The 22,605-nt window shown below is 33.0% G+C and overlaps 1 protein-coding gene across 1 annotated transcript in view; it reads left to right on the top strand.

The window, feature by feature from the left end:
* The window catches only part of SLIT3 (slit guidance ligand 3), a 490,388-nt gene that overhangs the window by 386,835 nt on the left and 80,948 nt on the right, over positions 1 to 22,605 (top strand). The window contains exons 21-25 of the mRNA XM_034406116.3: positions 11,428 to 11,496; positions 12,579 to 12,650; positions 12,814 to 12,885; positions 15,801 to 15,872; positions 21,776 to 21,939. Coding sequence (XP_034262007.2) covers positions 11,428 to 11,496; positions 12,579 to 12,650; positions 12,814 to 12,885; positions 15,801 to 15,872; positions 21,776 to 21,939 — 449 coding nt within the window. The remainder of the gene's footprint in view (positions 1 to 11,427; positions 11,497 to 12,578; positions 12,651 to 12,813; positions 12,886 to 15,800; positions 15,873 to 21,775; positions 21,940 to 22,605) is intronic.

Here is a 22,605-nt window from a genome sequence, read left to right as displayed (position 1 = left end):
TTATGATATGCATATAGTGCACCTCTTTCAAAAAGATTGCAATATATTAAGCATTCTTATCCACATTCATACATTTCTTTTTTAATTATGAATTTAAAATGCTTATCTCTCAACCCTGAAAACAGATAGTCAATTCCTGGTTCACTACACCTACACTTGATGAAATGCAGATAAATGTGTGAATTGTCACAACATTTATAAATATTGCATTGTAGCCCGCAACTGGTGATATCAATGATTTCACCATGGCAGAGATGCTCTGTAGAAAGGACTGTGAGGTTCACTTTTATATTTTGATTAATTCAGTAGTAAACTAGTTTTGTCACCAACCCATTAATTTAAAAAAAAAAAATGCCGTTGTATAATAGTACCTTTTTTTTCTACTTCTCTCCTATATCATATATTTACTTTACTGCCTGCAAAGCCATTTCTATTAGTATTTCCTTTTGTTTTGATGGAGTTTTGTTCATTTGCATTCATATCGTACAATCATTTCTCAACCTTCAGCCTCTCCAACCCCGCCACCACATTGCTAATCTCTAATTCACTCCCTTTTATTTATCCCGGCTGTTAATTCCATAGATATATATTTTGTTTATTATCTGTCCACTGCCAGATGTTTTTAACACATGTTTTCTACTTTGTAGCAGCTCTCTTCTTCTAACAGTGGCTAATCAGAAATTTCTGGAAAGCTTAAAAATAGACCATAATACTTAACCAAACTTATATTCGTGGAGGGCCAGGAGGACTTAATGGTAACTGGTAAAAATAGGAATGAAACAATACTTTAGATTAATTAAAGTTACTTTTTTTTTGTAGCTTATTCTAAAAAATAAATTTAGTTTAGTATTTAAAGCATTTGAATATAACTGGAATTGTCGTACTTAGTATATTCACAATAGGGAAAATCCTGTTAATTCAGTTATTATAAAGGAAACATTGATTACAAACGTTAACTCTATCTAGTACCATGGATGGATTAATAATATAGTTTGGAATGTTGCTTCCAACTGAAACAAATTGCACTACTGATCTTCATAAGGCTCTGAAAAGCCTTTTTAAAGAAAGACCATAAGATAAAATAAGATAAAGAAAAGAAATAAAACAATATTTTATCAAGTGTGGCAAACTAGAGAGCCAATGACCAAAACAAATACTGAAGAACTGATTAGTAAACCTCTTTCTGGAACCTCCGCAGTTAAGGAGAGGATAATAAATTAGCCATTTGTGTTTCACAAGGCTGCTCCTCATGAGAAGCCTACGAAACAGTGGTTCTGTCTGGGTTTGGGCATCAGGAGATGAATGTATAAGCCATCTTGTACATCACAAATCAGAAATTGCCTATTAACCATCTTAAAGCTATTAAAGACCTTCAGAATGATAAGTTTGAAGGTCACTGGATGTGTCAGGGAATGAAGATTTAATAGCTGTAAGCTGATGAGAGGCTGTAAGCGGAGGCAACTGAAAGCTGATGCAATGGGAATGAGGCAGCAGGGTTACTGCCACTTTAAGAAGCTGAGTAAGAAGCTGTCTATTTAAGGGAAGCCATTAGAGGGCATCTCCCTTCTTCTCATGTTCTTGCTCGTCATGTATCTCATTGCTCTCCTTGTGCCAGTAGCTGTATGATATATTGTGGCCCGCCATCGGCCTGTGCAGCTGGTAGCTGATTCCAACAGCGAGGAGGCTGGGGTGGTGATTCGCCAGCAGCCTATGCAGCTGGCACCCGAGTCAGACAATGAGGAGGCTGGAGAAGATTTGGTGCCAGAGGCAGGGATTCAGCCAGGGCCTTCAGAACCTCCAGAAGCTCCCATAAGTGAAGAGGAAGACGAGGAGGAGCCTTTTCTCAATGCACGGGCACACGGAGCTGCCAAAAGACAGGAATGGCTCCTCAGGAGGAGGTCTCCTCGAGATTAAGGCTCGGGGCTAATTGGCCACTCCCCTAGCCTATTTAAGGAATGGCAACGACTGAGGCAATTTGCAGAAAACAACTTTGTTCATATTCCTTCGCGTATTGACTCCAAAAAACATCTGATTGGCTCTTGCTTCTCTCTTGTCATTTTTCCTGAAAATTGTTTCTGGGCATTCTGCCAACCACAGTAAGTTTACGGTTATCTGAAAGACTGTGCCTCAGAATTGAGTTATTATTCCTTGGACTCTTGTCGGCTGTTAATGAATTTAAATTAACAGCCTTTATTCAGAAAAGACTGTTTTAAACTGTACTTGTGTTTGAACAACTACTAAGAAAGCTCATTAGTAGTTCTTAATTAGTAATCTAAGTCTTGTATGGACTTTTTTTTAAAATTTGATTTATATGCCGCAGTTCTCCGAAGACTCAGGGCGGCTTACAATGTGTTAAGCAATAGCCTTCATACTTTTGTATATTTTATACAAAGTCAATTTATTGCCCCCACAATCTGGGTCCTCAGACTTTGTGTGTGCTGCGTTCTTTGTGGTCCGTAGCTGGGGCAGAACATGATAAGTTATTTACCACATATAAGCCTGTATATATTTAGCTGTATATAAACCACTATTAATTATCTAAGGCTCTGAGTGCTGTTGTTTTGCTCCTGGGTTTATCTCTTAATACTAGTTACGCTGACTAAACTCTGACAGGATGAGTTTAGCTTCAACTCTGAACAAAAGAAAAATCAATTTTAAGCTTAAGAATTTAAACAATGTGAAAGGAACAGCAAAAACCAAAGATTTTGACCTAAGAAAGTTATAAGTGGCTTAGGAGTCCATATAAATTTGCAATATTGATTTTTGCTATAACACTTCAGAAATAATCTTAAAATTAAATAGGTTCTTAAGAGAATCAGATTTATTTTGGCTATATTGACTATTGTAAGTTATAACAAAGATAAGCAACTTGTGATTTTAGAAACTGGATAGTAAAGGGAACTACAGATTCTAAGCAGAAGGAAAAAATACAAGCCTATGTTTATGTCATTTAGTATTGTGTCTTATAAATGACATAAAATATCACAATACTGGAAATATTAAAGGAGATATTTGAAGAATAGATCCAGAAATATCAACAATGTCAGTAATGATGTCTGTCTGACTCTATGTTAATGAATAAATGAGAGATGTGGAGCAAATTTTGTCTGACAAAACAGAGAAAATACTGAAAGTGGAATTACAAGTGACAGGCCAAGAGAATGATTTGGAATATGATGCTTTGTTGAATATGCAAAAAACCCTGACAATTTTAAAATTAAAGGCGAAATACAAATGCAAACTAAAAGAATGACTTGGAAAAATGTTTTATTGGATTTACAAGAGAGACTTGTTAAACCCTTGAAGAAATCTGTAATGGGTTAAAGAAGAAAATTCAAATCCTACAATATTTGATTAAGACAGCTTGAAGTAAAAGGAAGGAATATAAAGTTTATTTGATCAATTTTTTTGCAAAGTTCTGAAAACACTTTACAAATTTTTGATGACACCAACACTGAAAAGTGGATGTTTTATGGATTTGTTTATAGATAATGGATAGATATGGATGAAGAAACTCTTTGTAACCTTATAAGTGATTAAGTGATTTCCATCAAGCAGGGCTGGCGTGAACCCCTCCCCCCTTTTTAGTCTTTTTTAGTCTTTTTTAGTTTTTTAGCTTTTAATTTGTCAATGGGTTTTAATTTGAATTGTTTTAAATTTGGGCCGAAGTATGTAATTCTTTTAATAATTTTAAATTTTGTATTGGTATGTGTTTTAGTTTTGGCTGTGCATCGCCCTGAGTCCACTAGGAGAAGGGCGGTACACAAATTGAATAAAATAAATAAATAAATAAAAATAAATTAAGAGTTACTAAAGTTGTCTATATATGTTGTAATAAAGGTTAGAAGACACTTCTTTATAGATTTCTGTTCTATTTCTTTATTATATTCTTTCTTTTTCTTGTTTCTTTTTATTCTTTCTATTCTCCCTTTCTTTAAATTCACTTTGTATTAGTTTTTATTGTTATCAAAATCCTTAATAAAAATCATATACATAAAAAAGAGTGGCACGGTGGTGCTTACAAAATGATAAAATGAAGCTGGAATGACTTAGCTTCTCATTAAAACTATATAATATTAAGATCTAAAAGCTATTCACATTCTTTGGGCATTTCATACAAATAAAGGATGAACCAGACAATACAAAAAGAGGACGATATAAACAGATAAAGTAGATGAAAGAATGTATGAAAATATCTTTTGAAGTGCTACAAGTTATTATTAAGGACAGATCTAGAAAACAAAGTGTTTACGTAATCTTCAAAGATGTAACCCATCTTTGAGTAGGGCGGTATATAAATCAAATAAAAGTTAAAGTTAAAGTTGACCCAATTTGATATTATCTAACTAAAATATATTTATAAATACTTTTCCATGGCTTTGAGGTCTTATTGTATGACTGATCTTCTGTACTATACAATATGATGCTTCACCAATGAGAAATCATTCACCAATGAGAAATCGTACATGTAAAAGTAACAATTTTTAGAGAATCTGTATAATTAAAAAACTTTCTCATTGTTTCTTGAAAAAGAAATATAATTTTTGATTTGCATTCAGAACACTTTTTGCAACCAGTTGTTACACATAATGAAATAGAAAAAGCAGACAGTGTTTCTGTTTTGCCACAATGCACATAAAGAAAAATAGCAATTATTTTTGCCCTAATTTTATTCAGCAACACGTTCTCCAGATCTTTATTGTATCCTTATAGTTAGATTTGGCACATTTAAAAGAGAAAATTGAAATGCTTACAAATCACTATGAAATTGAATACTAACTGACTTTGTTATATTCCATAATTGCTGCTGATTAAAGTGTTAATTATGAAGTGGAATGTTTAATAGAGTCAGCTTGTGGATTTTTAATACCTCTGTTGCCTGGTAATATTTACTCTTTATGTGCTATCTGGTAATTTGAAATTGAGAGAATTTCCCTTTTAACACTGAAAAGAACCAAGCAATTTAATAAGAAAACTTAATCCCACATAAAACGGGATTCATTTAAACAAAAACACAGTTTTGTTTAACACACTATAGATGAAAATCTTCCAGTTCAGTATTTTCTCAAAGGATATATCATTTGTAAAAGGTTTTTTCCCCCACTGAGGGAAGAAACTCACAATTTTCACATCTAGAATAATGATATCAAATAATCAGCAATGTTAAATAATAACTTACATAATACATCTTTCAACATGTTTCAGGTACAAAAGACAAGGAACACTTATGATTGAAATATGCAGGGATCTGCTTATGTTTGATTTGGAAGTAAATGTTTTAATATTAATCACATTGTAATCCAATTTTTTCATAATATTAAAGATTTAAACATATATCTAGAGTAAATGCACAATCAAACCCATTGTACCTTGGGTTACAATGTAAGTAAGCATTGTAATTCAAACATTGTAATTTAAACATTATAATTCAAATTTTGAATTATGATAGCTTAATTTTAATAGTTTAATCTTGACATCATGAGATTCATCTATTTCACACTGTTAACATTTAGTAGATTAGAGTAAAATGCAATTTGGGATTTAAAATAGGTTAATTTAAAAATAAATGTATAATGTATTGATATGTTTGCAAAACCTTCTTCAAGCCCTCTATTTAAAATGATGATTCACTTTCACTCCAAAAAGAGATTTTGATTTTGTCCCAAAAGGAGATAATTAGGTGAAACAATTACAAGTATCTACTACACATTTGATTATTTTCCACTGGTCATGGAAGCTGTCTATTGTAAGATATGAAACTGAATGAATTCAAGTTATTTAACATCTGAAACAAAAATATTTTTCCTTTAGTATTCCACATACAGAATATGGCATAATAGATAATTCTGGCTGCAGAGTAGAATCTTCTATCATATCCATGGGTACTGACACCCTTTGGCTCACTTGCTCTTCTATAAACTCTTCAGATTTAGCTGTCCTCCTGGACTATAGTAGTTGGAGACCGCCTCCACTCAATGTTAGATACTAGGTGGGATACTCTGGTTGTCTGCTGGGTTCATCACCTCCTAGTTTGATTTTGTTGTTAGTTACTGTATTTCTTGTTTCTTAAGAGTTATATAGAATATAGAGCACTCAGAGGTTAAGAGTCAAACAGCATCACATATTAATTAATTTAATGCTCACTATGCAGCTTCTGTGGAAATCACAGCTTTGTTTACCCATGTCTTCTTAGAAATCCCTTGTTCCTCCATTCTGCCGAATAGCATGTTCACATTTTCAGTGACCATTAATAAAATAACATTTAAAAAGCTACTTCAATGAATTTTGATACTAATGGAATTAGAATCATTTTCTTGGTAATTATAAAGTCTCAGTCTCTCTCTCTGTCTCTCTCTCTCTCCCTCCCTCCCTCCCTCCCTCCCTCCCTCCCTCCCTCTCTCTCTCTCTCTTAGAAATGATGATGAATTTCCTGATTTAATCTTAGTTATGAAATTTTGCAAGTAAGTCTCAAATCTTGGTACAAATACCAGGATATACTCTGTAACTCCCAATTTAGTTTCCTTGTCTTAATTCTTTTAAAATTCAATCTACCTAGATGGCCAGATAGTTACTAAAAGGGTATGCTATGTGACGGAAAGGAGAGGAGTAAAGAAATTAAAGGTCCAGAAAACCATATTTGATATAAAATGTCCATTCTACTTTTCTGGGGAGAAAACTATTCCAAATAAACCTATTTATTCATTTTATGAAACAGTCACAGCTCAATTGTATGTCAGTTTTATATAAGGATGAACACATGTTTTGCATTTTTAAAAAAGTTATTCATCCACCTGTTCCTCGCACTGTTTACCTACATAATTCTATTTCACTTGCCAATCCTAGAGGCTGGCTATACACAGTCTAATAAACATACAACCACTATTACAAGAATCATAAAATTGGCCAAAATGTAGTGTTTTAGATAGGATATTGCTGCAAATGAAAATTCAGAAATAATTTAGTTCTCTTTCCTCAGTTAACGCTATTTAGAAATTGATATTTTCCCATATCTGTTCTAAATGTAATCTCTTTAAAACATTCTTCACATTAAAAGTTCAGAAATTTTCAGGAAAGGTCAGCTTCCTATCTTTTCCTCTGGCAATGAAGGATTTTTCTTATTCTCATTAGTTTCTATTATCTAATTCCTTACTATATTATCTTCTCACAGTTTGTTACTCTAGGCTTTATAGCTCAGTATATAATCAGCTGAAGTAGAGAGTGATACTGAGAACAGAATAAAAATGAGCTAATTATGAAACTTGATTCTGGAACAACTGACATTCATCGTTCCATCCAAATATCAATTCAATATGTACAAAAAATATATAATTTCCACAAAATAGATTCCTGGGAATACTTTACTACTGCTGCTTATCATCCATACTGCAGAGTAGTTTGTTCCCTTCAGAATTTATTTCCATGTTTTAAAGTACTGTTTATTTTTAACAACATGATTACTTCCTTCTATAATTTCTTTCCATTTGGCTCCATAACTTCCAACCCTTCAGCTTCCTAAGCCAAGAGACTACTGGCACCAAGACTAGTTTGTCAACAGAATTATGATGGTTTTCAGGATTCAATGCTCCATTGTGTTCGGCACATAATGCAGTAACATCTCATTTAGAAAATAGATAATGATATGAATATACTTTGTGGCTTACTTTGCGGTAAGCAAAGTAATTGTTGCACCCAATCATTGCATTAAATTTTTACAAGTAATTCTTGAATTACAAAGGTCATTGAGAAAGGGAATGTTCTTGCTAAGTGATGGAGTCATAAAGCATGTTTTCATGTGAAATCACTAAATTACAACAATCCAGGTTGTCCTGGTTGTTGCCATAATCCCAAGACTTGTGTGACATTAAGTGAGAGAGAATCCCAGGTAAAGAATTGCTCAGGGGATTGTGGGTGAAAACCAGTCAGATGTTTAAAGCAAAAATCATGGGGTACTTCATCTTCACCTGGTGTGATCAATTCTTTATCTTTCTTGCTCTTTTCTGCACCATTTCTACTGTTACTATAAGTTACTTCATTTTAGCTTGCTTTTTTTTTTTTAGCTTCTGTCTCCACCTCCTTTATCCAAACTGAATTCTTATATTTGACAGGTGGGACAATTTTTCCGTAGCTGTGCCCAGAAATACACTGTTTTTTTTTTCTTTATCAATTGTTGACTGGAAACTAGAGATCCTTCCTATAGTGTGTATGTCACTTGATTTTCTTGACTATAGTTGTTATATTCTGCTTTATTAATTCCACTGCTTTCTTGATCTTCCTTGTCTCTAGGTGATATTTCTTGATCAGATATTCTTTGTTCTTCTTGCTTTTCAGCTTCATTTCTTCCATTTGTTCTACCTTGTTTGCATCTGATTTTAGCAAGCTGATGTTATTTTCCAGCCTAATTTCCATTTCATTTTTACTTTTTTTTCTTGCTTCTTGATTTTACATTCAAGATCTTCAGTTATAACTGTAGCTATACATAAGTTGGTTTGTTTCTTGTACTGAGCTGGTGTTTTAATATTGCAATGCTGACATACTTGTGGTAGCTGGTTTCATTACAGGCAACATTATTCTGGTTTTTTGTTTTGTTTTGTTTTTTTGTATTGTCCTAGATGCTCGGTTGCTCGGTTACTCTTTGTTTCAGTTCCTCTTCTTTTTTTAATTAGAGAACTTTGCTGTTGACTGAGAATTTTGTCTCTATGCAGATTTTCTAAGTGCCATCCAAGATTATTTTGATATGGCATCCAGCGTGCCACAGCCAGTTTATCCATAATTTTGTCTTCTCAACCACAGTTAAATCTGGTGGGTTATAAACCAACACTTTATCCATTTGTATTTGTATTGTATTTTAACTTGCTCATTCTCAACTACTTTTTTAGTTCTATGTTCCCGTTGATTTTTCATTACTGGCTCATGATAATTTTTACAGATATTCCAGTAAATCATTTTGGTGGCTGTATTATATTGTTATTTATAACCAATTTATGTCTAGTTTAATGAAAAGAAGGACTAGGGGTGACATGATAGCAGTGTTTCGATATCTTAAGGGTTGCCACAAAAAAGTGGAAATTAAGTTATTCTCCAAAGCACCAGGGCAGGCAGGGCAAGAAGCAATGGATGGAAACTAATCAAGAAGAGAAACAACCTAGAACTAAGGAGAAATTTCCTGACAGTTGGAAGAATTAATCAGTGGGACCTTGCCTCCAGAAATTGTGAATGCTCCAACACAGGAACTTTTTAAGAAGAGATTGGACAACCATTTGTCTGAAATGGTACATGATTTCTTTCCTGAGCAGGGGGTTGGACCAGAAGACCTCCAAGGTCCTTCCAACTTTGTTATTTTAGTCTCTTAACTTCCCAAGATATTATATTTTACTTTTCTATGGTGCTTTCTTTTAATGAAACATTCTCCATTCCATGCAGTAAATTAGGAGATGTTGGAAAGTATATCTGGATGCAATTCTGAATTATAGTGGTCTTAATGGGATATGCATTAATGTACTTTCCAGTATGCATTCTGGCATAACTAACAGTTAGATCATAACTTTCGAATCAGGGCATTGGCTCAGAAATGCTATCACAGAGCCAAATCCAGGAGGCTCATAAGCATCATTTCTCGCTTCCATAATTACTAATTGTGGTAATGAAAGGAAAAGAAGCCATATTCAAATTTTAAAATGTGACTGAAGTGGCAGTAGATCAACATGAACAAGCTTAACTGTTGAATAGTTAGGTGCATGTTTTGGCATTTCTCAAATATGTTAGTTAGAGGCTGAGGATTCAACATTGTTGATCTGGTGTATAGTCACATGAAAATGTAAATTGTCTTTTCCTCCGCAAGCCTTGAGGGAACCTTTTATGATAATTTATTTTGTGGAATGAATACACAGCCTGGGTAAGCTCTGACTTAGCATTTACATCTTAAATAATGCTGCCTCCGTTATATCAGATGCTGCATATTCATTTTATGTTTTCACTAAGCAGTTAAAGTAAATGGTTGTATGGATTAGTGCAGCTAGACCGAGTCAGCTTCTGATGTGTTATTGAAATATTGCTTGCCTGAGCAATTTGCAGTCAGAGGGCAAGAATAATTCTAATGAGGTCAATTAGCATTTGGAGTTCTTTTTAAGTAGCTTTAATTAAGCACAACCTTACAGCAAGGACATGTGTGACTTCCCCTCCCCAGTCTCTTTGTTAATATGATCTCTGGGAGAACTACTGGAGTGAGAATTTTTCCCTCCCAATTGTTTTGTAAAAGATGTAGCTGAGCTTCGTAGTCTGCTCTTTTAAACAAAGAACATAACAAAAGGACAATAGCATTTTCCTATGAGCCTTTACATTTAGAAGGATGGTCAGCAGACCATGCCATCAATCTGACACATGCAAAACTATATTAATGTGAATTCAAATTGATGCTTTTTGTTTTGTCCTTTTTCGTGTGTGTGTGTGTGTGTGTGTGTGTGTGTGTGTGTGTGAGAGAGAGAGAGAGAGAGAGAGAGAGAGAGAGAGAGAGAGAGAGAGAGAGAGAGAGAGTTTGTGTGCGTACATGCACATTTATGTATTTCTATATTTCTTTTGTGTTGCAATGCTCCATTTTGCTTCTTTAATATTCTCACTGAATAAAATGATGGGGAGGAATCATGACTAACAAATTTATTTAGCGATCAATTCCAACCAAAGGCCATAGGAAGAACCATATAATTGGAAGGAAGGAGATCAGATTCAGCTCCATGTTCCAAATCAAAGCATCTCCAACAGATTATCCAGCCTTTATAGCAATATATGCTGAAGGAGAATCTGTGTATGAAGTTGAGGCAAGCATGGGATGGGAATGGAAGAAATAGCAGGCAAGTCAGTGGACAGTTTATCTCATAAGTAGCTATGCTGGTCTTAAATTGTAATAAAGAGTTGAGTTAGTTGATAAATAGCAACACAGTTCAGGTAGGGGAAAATCTGAAGGAAAAAACCCATCTTAATATTTTAAAAAAGACTCCCTCTTAATTAACACACTATTAATAAGAGTGGTAAATTCCTATTAGTTTCCAAGTATTAAAGAATCTATGTTGTTTTTGCTTCTTTAATCCTGCCCTGCCATATAAAGCTTGGAAACGTATTGAATAATTCATTCTACTATCAAACTGGCAATTTGAATCACCAACAGTATAGGTTGTGCACAATTATGGAGACTGACCCAAAGGGACCTTGTGAACTTTTTTGGCGGAAGATCCTAGTCCAAACCCTTAAATGTATAGTCTACTTTTTTTCCCCCACCTACACATTTTTATTGATTGAATTCATATTATAGTTTGCAATTAAATCTTTCTGAAATGTTTGAAGTCAGCTGTAGTAACTCAGATTGTTTTGTTTTTCTTTGTGCAAAGAAAAGCTATGAATATTCTTAACAGTTTATCAAATATAACTGATTTTCAGATACCTGGAAGGAAACCATTTATCTGCTGTGCCAAAGGAACTTTCTATGTTCCGACACTTAACATTAATGTAAGTATATCAACATTTCATGTCAGCAATAATATAAGAATACACAAATGTTGCAGCATAGGGTATTGCAGTTATAGCTTGATTGCCAGATACCTTCATACAATGTTTGAGGAAACACAAAAACATTGCTTGTATTGTGACATACATTTTTTTATGGGAATGCAGTATACACACAGACACAAAGACATGCACACACTTTTAAAAGAGATAATCAGTAAATTACTACTTTGAGATTTTTGAATACAGTTCTATTTTTTGGTACCAATCTTCTATTTATCACATATAAGTAGAAAGCAAGCATAACACCTCAATTTTGGTAGAAACAATCATTGATAGAGCTTGCTTATTTCTACTGTTCAATATTGTGTCCCATTCAAATATATATAACTTTATCTTAAATTCCAGTTTAGGTTTAAATTTTACAAAAAATAAGAAAATTCTTTAAATTATTTTATGAATGTCATTAAATAGGAGTTTAATACTAATTTATCTCATTAATTTAAAATGTTTTATATGGAAGCATTTTATTATTTTATAGCTGGGAGATTACCCTACCAAGCCCAAGTCAGTGTGCCAGTTAAAGAGACAGCATTTTCTTCATATAATTCTTTTCGTGTCTTTATATAATCAAGAGGGAATTGATTGCAAACTTAATTAATAGAAGTCTACTTTAAATACAAGGAGTTTGTAAAATGAGCCACAGCGATCATCTACTTACAAGCATAAATAGCATCTCTATTGTTTAGTGCCTTCCCTAGAAAAGTTTGTGAAGTATCTACCGGTACTTCTCACAATTTTTACTTCTGGTTTTATGCCCTGTTTGGTTCTAGATTGGAAAATGGCTTGATATTTATTATATATTTTTATATTATATTTTATGAATTATCCTGAAAGCTGCTTGCCTTAGTGTAATCAATGAATCTTAAGTAATATTTTAAAAAAATATGTAATTATAATCCCCAAGAATAATCTTAGTTGATAGTTTGCTTTGAAGTAACCTGTTTATGCTTTTGGTATTGCTCTGAATTTAAGACAAGTTCTGTTTTCATTGCATCAATGAATATTATGTGTATTTTTTTCAGTGACTTGAGCAACAATAGTATCAGCATGTTGGCCAATTACACCTTCAGTAATATGACACAGCTATCAACGCTGTAAGTACCCAGTGATTCTGCATAACTTCTAATTATTATTTATTGTAAAGTAAGTTCCATTAACTAGCAAGTATTTAATGTTCTATGTTAATATATTCCAGTCTGCTCCTGCTCCAGTTACTTGTTGCAAAGTAATATAAGATGTGGTCTTTTATTCCTCTAGGATCCTAAGCTACAACAGGTTACGGTGTATTCCAGTCCATGCATTTAATGGCCTTAAATCTCTCCGAGTGTTGTAAGTATTGCTCATTCACTGTTTAAAAAATGACAGCAAAATTTCTAAGGAGTAGGTGCTTTCCCCTGATGCTCTGTATTGCAGCCATTTCTAGTCATTTACACTTTTCTATTTGTATCAAGATGTAAAGTAGCCTATAAATGTGAATTTAGATGTTAACATTTTGTGAGTGATTCGATGCCTTAAGATGATTTTTCATTTTGGAATTCCTTCTTTTTTTTAAAGGCTGCTGTTAAAATATAGGCTAACCTATTTGACTAAGACATATTTTTGAAGGAAGACTTTTCCATTGTAACTTGGTCATTAATCACTTTGACATATTCTTGGATTTAATGTATTCATTCCATACTTCGAGCTAAAATTCTAATTGAGATTCTGTGCTAATTTAATCATATGCAAGACGTTGGGAAAAGTTTGATCTCTTCCATTTCTTTTTTACTTCTTCCATTTTTCGAACTTTTGTTTTTTTCTATAATCAAATGTGACTATAGGAGACATTTTGTTAAATGTTTCTTTTGGGGAATATTGAATGTAATGTAATTCTTTCAAGTGATTCATTTATAATTACTTTTTATACAATATCATAAGCATTACTTAGGATGAAGTCCATGTTTACTTCATCATTATAGGCAAAAACATAATGCTGAAGATCCATGTAAAAAAAACATTGGCTACCTCTATTTCTTTAGAAGATCTACTTAATAATATATTGAAATAGGTGTTTGTTCAGAGAAAATAACATGCCACTCTTATATTTCTGTGCAAAAGTTAAATGAAGCATGAATGAAACTCTCTCTTTCTGGGCTGTGTGTATTTGGAAGCCTCCAGTTTCATTTGATTTATTATGGTCTACAAAATTCTAGTGTCAGCGACAACCCTTGCCACATGTCATCTACGTTGTTATTAAAAATCAATTCTCCTGGGGGAGGAAGTGTTTCCAAGCGACAGCATGCAATCTGTTACTGTCATTTATTTATTATCAGAATTCCCAAGAGAACTTCAGTTAGAAATAATCAGCAAAAGCCTATCCAAGTTTTTGCACCTTTTTTTGGAAAGGACACATAGCTTGAAATCTGTCTAGGTTTGATGTGCAGTTAACAGATCTCTTTTATGCATGAGCCCCTTCTCTAATTGCTTTCCTTCCTGGGAAATTTTCCCTATTGCTATTAAATAGGAAAATTATCCTATCAGTCAGAATATGTCTCTAGCTACCAAACATAATAATCAGTGTCATAACATATGCCTTGTTTCAGTAACTTAAAATCTTAATTCCTCTTAGCGTATTTTTACACGCCATGTTTTAAGGTGATTTTTTCCATGCATAGATTAGGTTGGGGTTTTTTCTTTCAACCATGCACCATGCAGAAAATACATGTAAAACACATGTAAAATATACATACATTAATAATGATGAAATTGCTTCTATGTCCCTATTGAACACAAATTCTGTGATTCAGTGTGTGACAGTATTTTGCAGATTTGGTTCCCTTTCCAGTAGTTCAGGTTCAGTTCCCAAATTCAGCTTTTCAAGGATTTTACTATTTATTTTAGAATTTCATAAAAATTACAAAGCATATTTGCAGTTCAGCAGTTAGGAAGCTAATACAATATTAGTAAGAAAGGTGCTAGTATATTCTATTGTTTATATTCTAAACCCTCAGGAACCATTTTTGTTGAATCCAGCAGTTATACAGACACAATACATACAAATTTAAAAAATTAATCTCCTCCAGAGAGCCAAAATCACATAAGCACATAGGAAAGGATATGGTCAAAAAGCAACAAGCTTTGTAATTTTTACTATAATTTTTCTTACTATCATTTTCAGGTGCTAAAGCTGGACTTTGCACCAACTGTTGATTAGGGCAGATTCTACTCAGCATGGTGATAATTGGCTGAATAGAAATTCTGGAAAACATAATTTCAGTATATTTGGTAACGTCTGATAGCACTGTATTTATTAGATGGAATAGTAGATATTGGCAAAATGCTGTCACTAACAATTTTCTCTAATACATTTGTTTCAGAAAAAACAAAAGAATAAAAATGACTATTTCCCACTTGTCTAGATCAAGGATTGAATAAGTTTCCAGAATGAGTCACAATCATGATTCCCAAGACAATTGTTGTCATGTTGTCTAATTATTCTAAATTGCTTATTCAGATTCAATTATGTTCTTTTTTTTTTCTTTGAAAAAGTCACTGCTACTCTTTATTAAGGGAGCCATTTTGGTCTATTGATAAAGGTAGTACGATAGAATTGGTGTATCTGTATGTTCCAGTCCCACTTTAGGCATGAAACTAGTTCAGTGACCTCACTATCCCTAGGATAAGGCAATGGCAAACCATTTCCATTAACATTGACTCAAAGGCACACGCACACAAATTAAAAAGCTATAAATAAATAAACACACTACCCCTTTCTTATTAAAGAAAAATAGCAAAGAGTCTGTAATACTACCGTTTCCTATATTTCCATCTTTATGCAATGATAGGAGCATGGTGGCTTTCATGGTTATGCTGGATTGGATGTTAGCACGCCTCTGTTCGAAAGCCAAGTGCTGCCATGGGGTGGGGTGAGCTCTTGTCTTTTACTCCAGCTCCTTCCAGGGACATGAAAGGAGCCCCAAGTTGGCCGTTCTGGGCAACGGTGATATTACCAGCTAATCCTTTCATCCCAGAAGTACCTCGGTTGCATCACATCTCATTGCATCACATTGCACTCGTGTTAGAAGCACTTCGGTAGCATTACGATGCGATACAGTGCTTCCTTGTAAAATCTTTCTTGGACAAAATAGTGAAGAACATGAACTATATTGCTTATAGTTATTTAGTCAATAGGTATTAAAAGCTATCTTAAACTCTTTTTGTATCGTAACTATATTCAAACATAATATTACTTTTTCTTTTCCTAGAACGCTTCATGGCAATGATATATCCAGTGTCCCTGAAGGGTCTTTTAATGATCTTGTGTCACTTTCCCACCTGTAAGTATTGTTATCCTCAAGACATTATTATCTCTGTACAAATGGGAGATTGCTATGTGAGTTTTGTATAGCTACCTCATGCCACAATTATCATTATATGTATTTTATTTAGATAAATTGTATTTTCCAAGCAAATGTGAAAAAAACCTTTACCTTTTGAAACCTTAATCATCAAAGAGAAAATAGATCATTTGTTAAGTCTACTTATCTCAAAATTAGACTCCAAAGCAAATTATCAGCAAAATATGAAAAACTTATTTTAACCTAAATGGTTAAAATGGTCCTATATGGATAAATGATCAAGCAGGCACATGCTATTGGTTCTTAATTTGCCAAGTAGTAGCATTATTGGTTCTTAACTTTCCAGAATATTTTTTCCCTGTTTAAATAGGATTGATTTCCACTTCTTCACTCCAAGGAGAATAGAATTGACATTGCTAGAAAAAAAAGAAAATAGAAAAAAAAGGACAAGTTAAAAGCCACGTAGGGACATATAGTTGCTGGAAAGATACCATCACGATTATGCTTTATGAGCCATGTTATATTATAGTTTCTTCACACCCCATTTAGATTCCTATATTTCCCATTTGCTGTATCAGGGTATTTTGGGAAGAATGGCATTCTGAGACAGTTTTCCAAATAATATAAGCCCAACAAGGAATTAGTGTTAGCCTATATTATATCTATTCACTTTTAACCCCATAGTGATCATGGAAAGGAATGAAAATACATGTTTAAATTTATAAATATTTCATCCTTTTTTAAACTTGTGTTCATTGCTTAAATAGTATCTATTTTTTAAAATGAAAATATAAGTTATTTGTGCAGTACGATACTTACTAATAAACAACATCATAATGCTTTATCAAAGATCATGTTTGATGGCATTATTAAAGTCAAAATCATTTCCAGTTAGTTTAAATTCTACTAAAAATAAACATACTTTTTCACATTCACTTAAATAAACGTGATTGATATATGTTTGTGTTTACATATGTATACCTCTCTACTAGGTGAATTTATAACTACTGATTAAAATAATAGCCTGTAAAAAAAAAACACCCTATTTTATAAAATTAATTGATCCAATCAGCACATCCACCATTCTTTCTCAACACAAAAACTACTGTGTATGGAACACAAAAATACTACACACATCTACTGTTAACTCTTCTTTTAGAGAAACTACAAAAATAAAAATACAGGCTGGAGATACAATAAGAGGAAATATTAGTAAGAAGGAACAAAGCAAAACAGCACTGAATAAAATAAGATGAGAGACACAGGTAGCAGGACAGGAAAGGAATGGAAAGAGACCAGGCCAGTAGCTATTCCCTAGTAGCAGTTCAGCCTACTTTCCAAAGGTACCTAGACTTTGTAGCTGCAATTTGCCCGTCTATCTTCTTCTTTGGTTTTTAACAGATTAGTTTATTCTTATCAGCAAAAGTAACATCCAAACCTACTGTAAATAGGATTTTGAGGGAAATCCTATTGGATAAACATGCTGCTCCATTTGGAGGATTATATAATAATTTTCATTATAATTATTACAATAGCAGTTACCAGCTATAAATGATCTTCAAGAAACTGTTCTGCAAAGAAAAATTTGTCCAATAAGAAGCCAGGAAAAAGAGAAGTAGTCTTATGAGATTTTTTTCCCCCAATTTTCACAAGGTTTCTGTAACCTCAGCCATTAATATGCCACTTGACAGTCATTCATCCTTCTTCATTCGTTCTGCATCACTGCATACAGTAAATGTAAAAGTATGATATTTTCTTCTGAAATAATAAATTCTGGGCCCATTAATTATCCTGGCTGCCAACAGCAATCACATATATTGTTTACAGAACAGATTGACAAATCAGGGTTGAAATTAGGTATGGATTTAGAATTGTTTCATTCACATGCTAAGTACATATTATATCTCCTTATAAATGAATATTATTATCTTATTACTACCTACTTATGTTTGAAAATAGTATGTAATATGTAGTATGTAATATTTACAGTACATCAATTGGAACCCTACAAGATGAAACAATCAGATAGGCAAAGTGCCCCCGGTTCAAATGTATTAATTTATGTTTGAAAAAGACTACAACCCTTAAAAGTTTGTGGTAGATCAGGACTGATTGTGATCCATAAACTTAACTTCATCCTACCTTATCTTTCCTAATCTGTGTGTTTTAAATTTTAGTTGATTTTAAAATACCCTTTACATTGTATTCCCATATATAGTAATAATATTGAGCCCTGGACATATAATTAATAATATTCTACCCAAACTTCAGATATGTTAAAGCTGTCAATTTTCTTGATCAGGAAAAATCTCCAACTCTTACAAACTTAGATGAACATGAATTCAACTTGTTCAACATCTTCTAACATTCTGCCATTACAATTAGTACAATAAAAATATGTGTATGCCAATATTGAACTAAATTAGACAATTTTATGGATTCAAAATAATTGTGTGCTTTGATTAAGGCTTTTGGATGTAGACAATATTTGTAAAGTTGTAGTTATTATCAACCTCTAGATAGTGTGCAGTGGCCAGCAACAACAATATTTACCTATTTTAAATTACATTTTAGGATTCTATTAAAAAAAACTTGCAACAAGGGCAAGAGGCATGCAATAACTAACGAGAATGATTGTTGTTGAAGCAACAATGGCTTGTCCTTCATTATTTTTTGTGTTATGGCTCATTTCCATTTCCTCTTCAATTATTTATTTTATTTTATTACTCAACTATTTTTAAGGTTGCTTTCTTACCTTAAAAATTTTACTTTGTGTTATGTAACATCCATGGAAAAGGTCTAGTTTTTTCTTTTCTTTCCAATGACATCTTTGGGAGACCTGAGAAAATAAACATAATTTATTATAAATTTTGTGTGCCCTGCCTCCCAATAAATGTCATTCTCTTGTTGGTTAACAATGACATTAAAATCTACACATTTAAAACAAGTAAAAGAGCAAAGCAGATAATGCAATCACACTACCAATCGAAAAAAGCTGCTAGCAATCGGAGGAAGGACATGAAATTAAAATGATGGTACTGATATTCCTCTTTTTATTTAAGGCTTTGCCCTATTTTGGGGAATGTTTGAAAACTAAATTATTAGTGTAACATATTGTTGATCAATTGGATTTTTATTGGTCCAAAACAGCTGTTCAAACACATTTGTATAGTAAACTAGAGATAACTTAAGTGTATAGATTTGTATGTTGTGTGTACATGAGCATGAATTCATATAGAGTCAATCCAAATAATCTTTTTCTGTGTGAAAATACAGACAAGATATAAAGTGGGTCCCTTTAAGGAAACTTTGCTCTTCTTATTTAATTTTAATGTATGAACTCTTGCCAGTAATTCAACTCATGAACTCTCAGCATGAGTTTGTCTAGGGCAAACTTCTTTAATCAGTCATGTCTGTGGTTTTATATCAACAACTTTAGTTTATAATTTTATCCATCAGTATCCCATCTGCTTTTTGTCCTCAGTAAATCATTTTTAATATCGACTCCTTTTCTAAAACATATTTATGTTATCTGTAAAGAAAAAGTCAACATCCAGAATTATCTTTTGATCATTCTTTTTGTAAATAATTTTCTTACTTTCTCTCTAGGGGCCAAATCCAACTAATATTTTCTTCTCCACAGGAACAATTTCTAAGCTTTAAGTAAAAACTTAAAGTCAAAAGCAGTCTCACTTAACCTTTAGACCATTACCGTAAAAAAATTATTCTTGAACTTCAAGGGTTTCTGAACTCTTAAACCTTATATTAAAACAGAACTTTTACAGAAAGATGGACTTAGAAAATATGTTCAAAAGCCATTGAAATGGACATTTCTTAAATATTTCAACTTGTCTAAAAATTTGCAACCATTACCTGTTTAGAAAGTTTAGAAATTTTTCTAAAAAGTCAAAGAGGAACATCAACATCATCATATTGAATATGCCAATCAATTCAATATAATACCTAGTATTTATTTCATTATTTTCCATCTTTCCTTTAAAATTCTTAAGAAAGGATCATCCCTCATTTTATACTCACAACCACAAATCTATGAGTTAGGTCGGGTTATTCAATTTCTCCCAGCCAAAGTCACCCAATTAATTCTATGATTGAGACTTGATATAAATCTTGAGTTTTATCAGGTCCAGTTAACTACAGTAAAAATTACTCTGCAATGGTTCTCAACACCTGCTGGAATAAACTCACTAATCTTAAGAAGTTCATAGAGATAATATTGATTCGCTTGATAAAAAGTCTTACTGTATTAATGTTTTAGTTCCATACCCATTTATCTGGGAATAAACCCTACTGAATTTAATGAAACTTCTGAAAAGTTCCTGTTGTAAATTTCCATATTCTTTTGGGAGTAACATCCATTGTTCAATGGTGTTTATTTCTTAGTAGAAGTATATAATATTATACTGTAAATAAAATTATTTCTAATTGTTATATTAAACACCTGTTCTTTAAAAATGTTAATATTTTAATAATTCTGATATTAATATTATCAGAATTATTTGAATGATTTCCTTATTCCATAATCATAGCAGGGAAATTATGATTATCTACAAAATAGGATATTTAAACTCTTAGCTTGCAAAAATAGCAATGCATTAAATACTTAATATATATTCTAAGAACAAAATGCAAGAATAAAATGGTAATACAGATAGTCCTCAATTTACAACCACAATTAAGCCCAAAATTTATGTTGTTAAGTGAGATATTTGTTAAGTGAATGTTGTCCCAGTTTACAAAGTTTATGACCTTTCTTGCCACAGTTGTTAAGTGAATCACTGCAGTTGATAAGTTAGTAACCTGTTTGTTAAGTGAATCTGGCTTCCCCATTGACTTTGCTTCTCAGAAGGTTGCAAAAAGTGATCACATGACGTTGGAACACAGCAATGGTCATAAGTATGAACCAGTTGTCAAGTGGCTGAATTTTGATTACTTAATCATGGGGATGCTTCAAAGGTCATAACTGTGAAGAAAGGTCATATGTAACTTTTTTCAGTGCTGTTGTAACTTTGAACGGTCACTAAATGAACCGTTGTAATTTGAAGACTACCTGTAGAAAGCTAAAAGTTGCTTGGAAAGTTATTGAATCAGAATGTAATAATAAGAGTAGCATCTCCTCTATAGAATTGGATACAACATGCTTTCTAAGACAAAGAGAGGGGTGACTGTGGAGTGGAGAATAAATAAACAGAAATTGAGAAAATATTAATGTGTATTCTGATGGGTAGTCTTTTTTTCATTCTTCTTGCATTTTGTAATCAGTAATAAGACCATCACACACAAATTTGTCTTTTCACCAAAGGGAAAATAAACATTTGCTTTTTATGTAAGGTATAATGGCTTCCAACCAGAAATTAAATGAGATACAGATCCAGAGTTTCCTGGAGATTTTCAGACGAGAAGCTTGATAAGTTACAGGAATAGATAGGGATTCTACATTACTTACATTCAAATTAAATTTAACCATATTTTATCTGGAGCTACACATTAGATCTTGTTCCAAGCTGTCCTGAATGGTGAAACTAGATTGAGGATTGCTAAAAAAAATCTTCTCTCCTTGTGCCCGGTCTCCTTATTCTATCTACTTCCAACTTCAATTACCTTTTTAGTTAATCCTGATCCTCTATTTAGTTCCCATGCATTAAGGTAAGGCTATGCATTGAAATTCTTACATAACTATAGGTACAAAAAGAATGGGATTGTGAATACTGGCAGATGTTGGCAGATATCAGAGACCGACAACTGGTATTAAGAACTGGATTTATAAATCAAGGAATTTTCTTCTAATTGTACCAGCATAAAGAAAGGAGGCATGTAATTGGACAAATGTCTTTTTCCCTTTCTTTTTTTTAAACCCTATTTAGAGCACTCGGTACAAATCCTTTACATTGCGACTGCAGCCTGCGCTGGCTTTCAGAGTGGGTAAAGGCAGGCTACAAAGAGCCCGGCATTGCACGATGTAGTAGTCCAGATGACATGACCGACAGGCTTTTGCTAACAACACCAACTCAGCATTTCCAATGCAAAGGTAGGTATAATTCTTGGCCCTATGCTCTTAGATAGGAGACCATCAGGAAATTTCAGTAGAGATCTGAACTAGAAAAATAGACTTTTTAAAAAAATTGTGCAAGGCGGCAATTGCAACCCACTTTTCTACTACTTCTAATGGAAAAAACATGGACACATTGGACACGGCCTAAGAAAGGCTTTACTTTTGAGTGCAAAGAATTGAAATTTGAGAGTTAAAGAAGAGAGGTAAAGAATTAAAACTTGGTGATGACAGCGGGCCATGATTCAATCCTAATTTGCCTTCATAATCTCGAAACTAAACAGAAGCTACACACTTCTCTTCTGCCTAAAAATTCCCTGTTTCCAAAAACATTACTGCAATATACACATAGTGCTTTCTTTTAATTTTGCATTTCCATTGCCCTTAAATCTACTGTTTTCCTGTATATTAAAGGATTCTCTTTCCTTTCCAGTATTTGTGATGTTCCATTTTCTGCCCCACTGATCATTACAGAGCCACTCATATGCCTGTCAAAGACAATTATATTAAGGATCCAGGTGATCCATAAGAAAAGATTTGTGTGGGGGGGGAGAATGGCAAGCATGTATCTTCAACTCAGAATTTTACTGAAATTTATATCAAACTTACATCAAAATTGTTTTTTTCTGAAAATTGTGGATTTAA

Source organism: Pantherophis guttatus, chromosome 2, assembly GCF_059756535.1.
Source record: "Pantherophis guttatus breed Tessera chromosome 2, ASM5975653v1, whole genome shotgun sequence".
Lineage (NCBI taxonomy): Eukaryota > Metazoa > Chordata > Lepidosauria > Squamata > Colubridae > Pantherophis > Pantherophis guttatus.
Note: the sequence above shows the minus strand (reverse complement) of the source record. Positions and strands in the feature narration are given on the sequence as shown.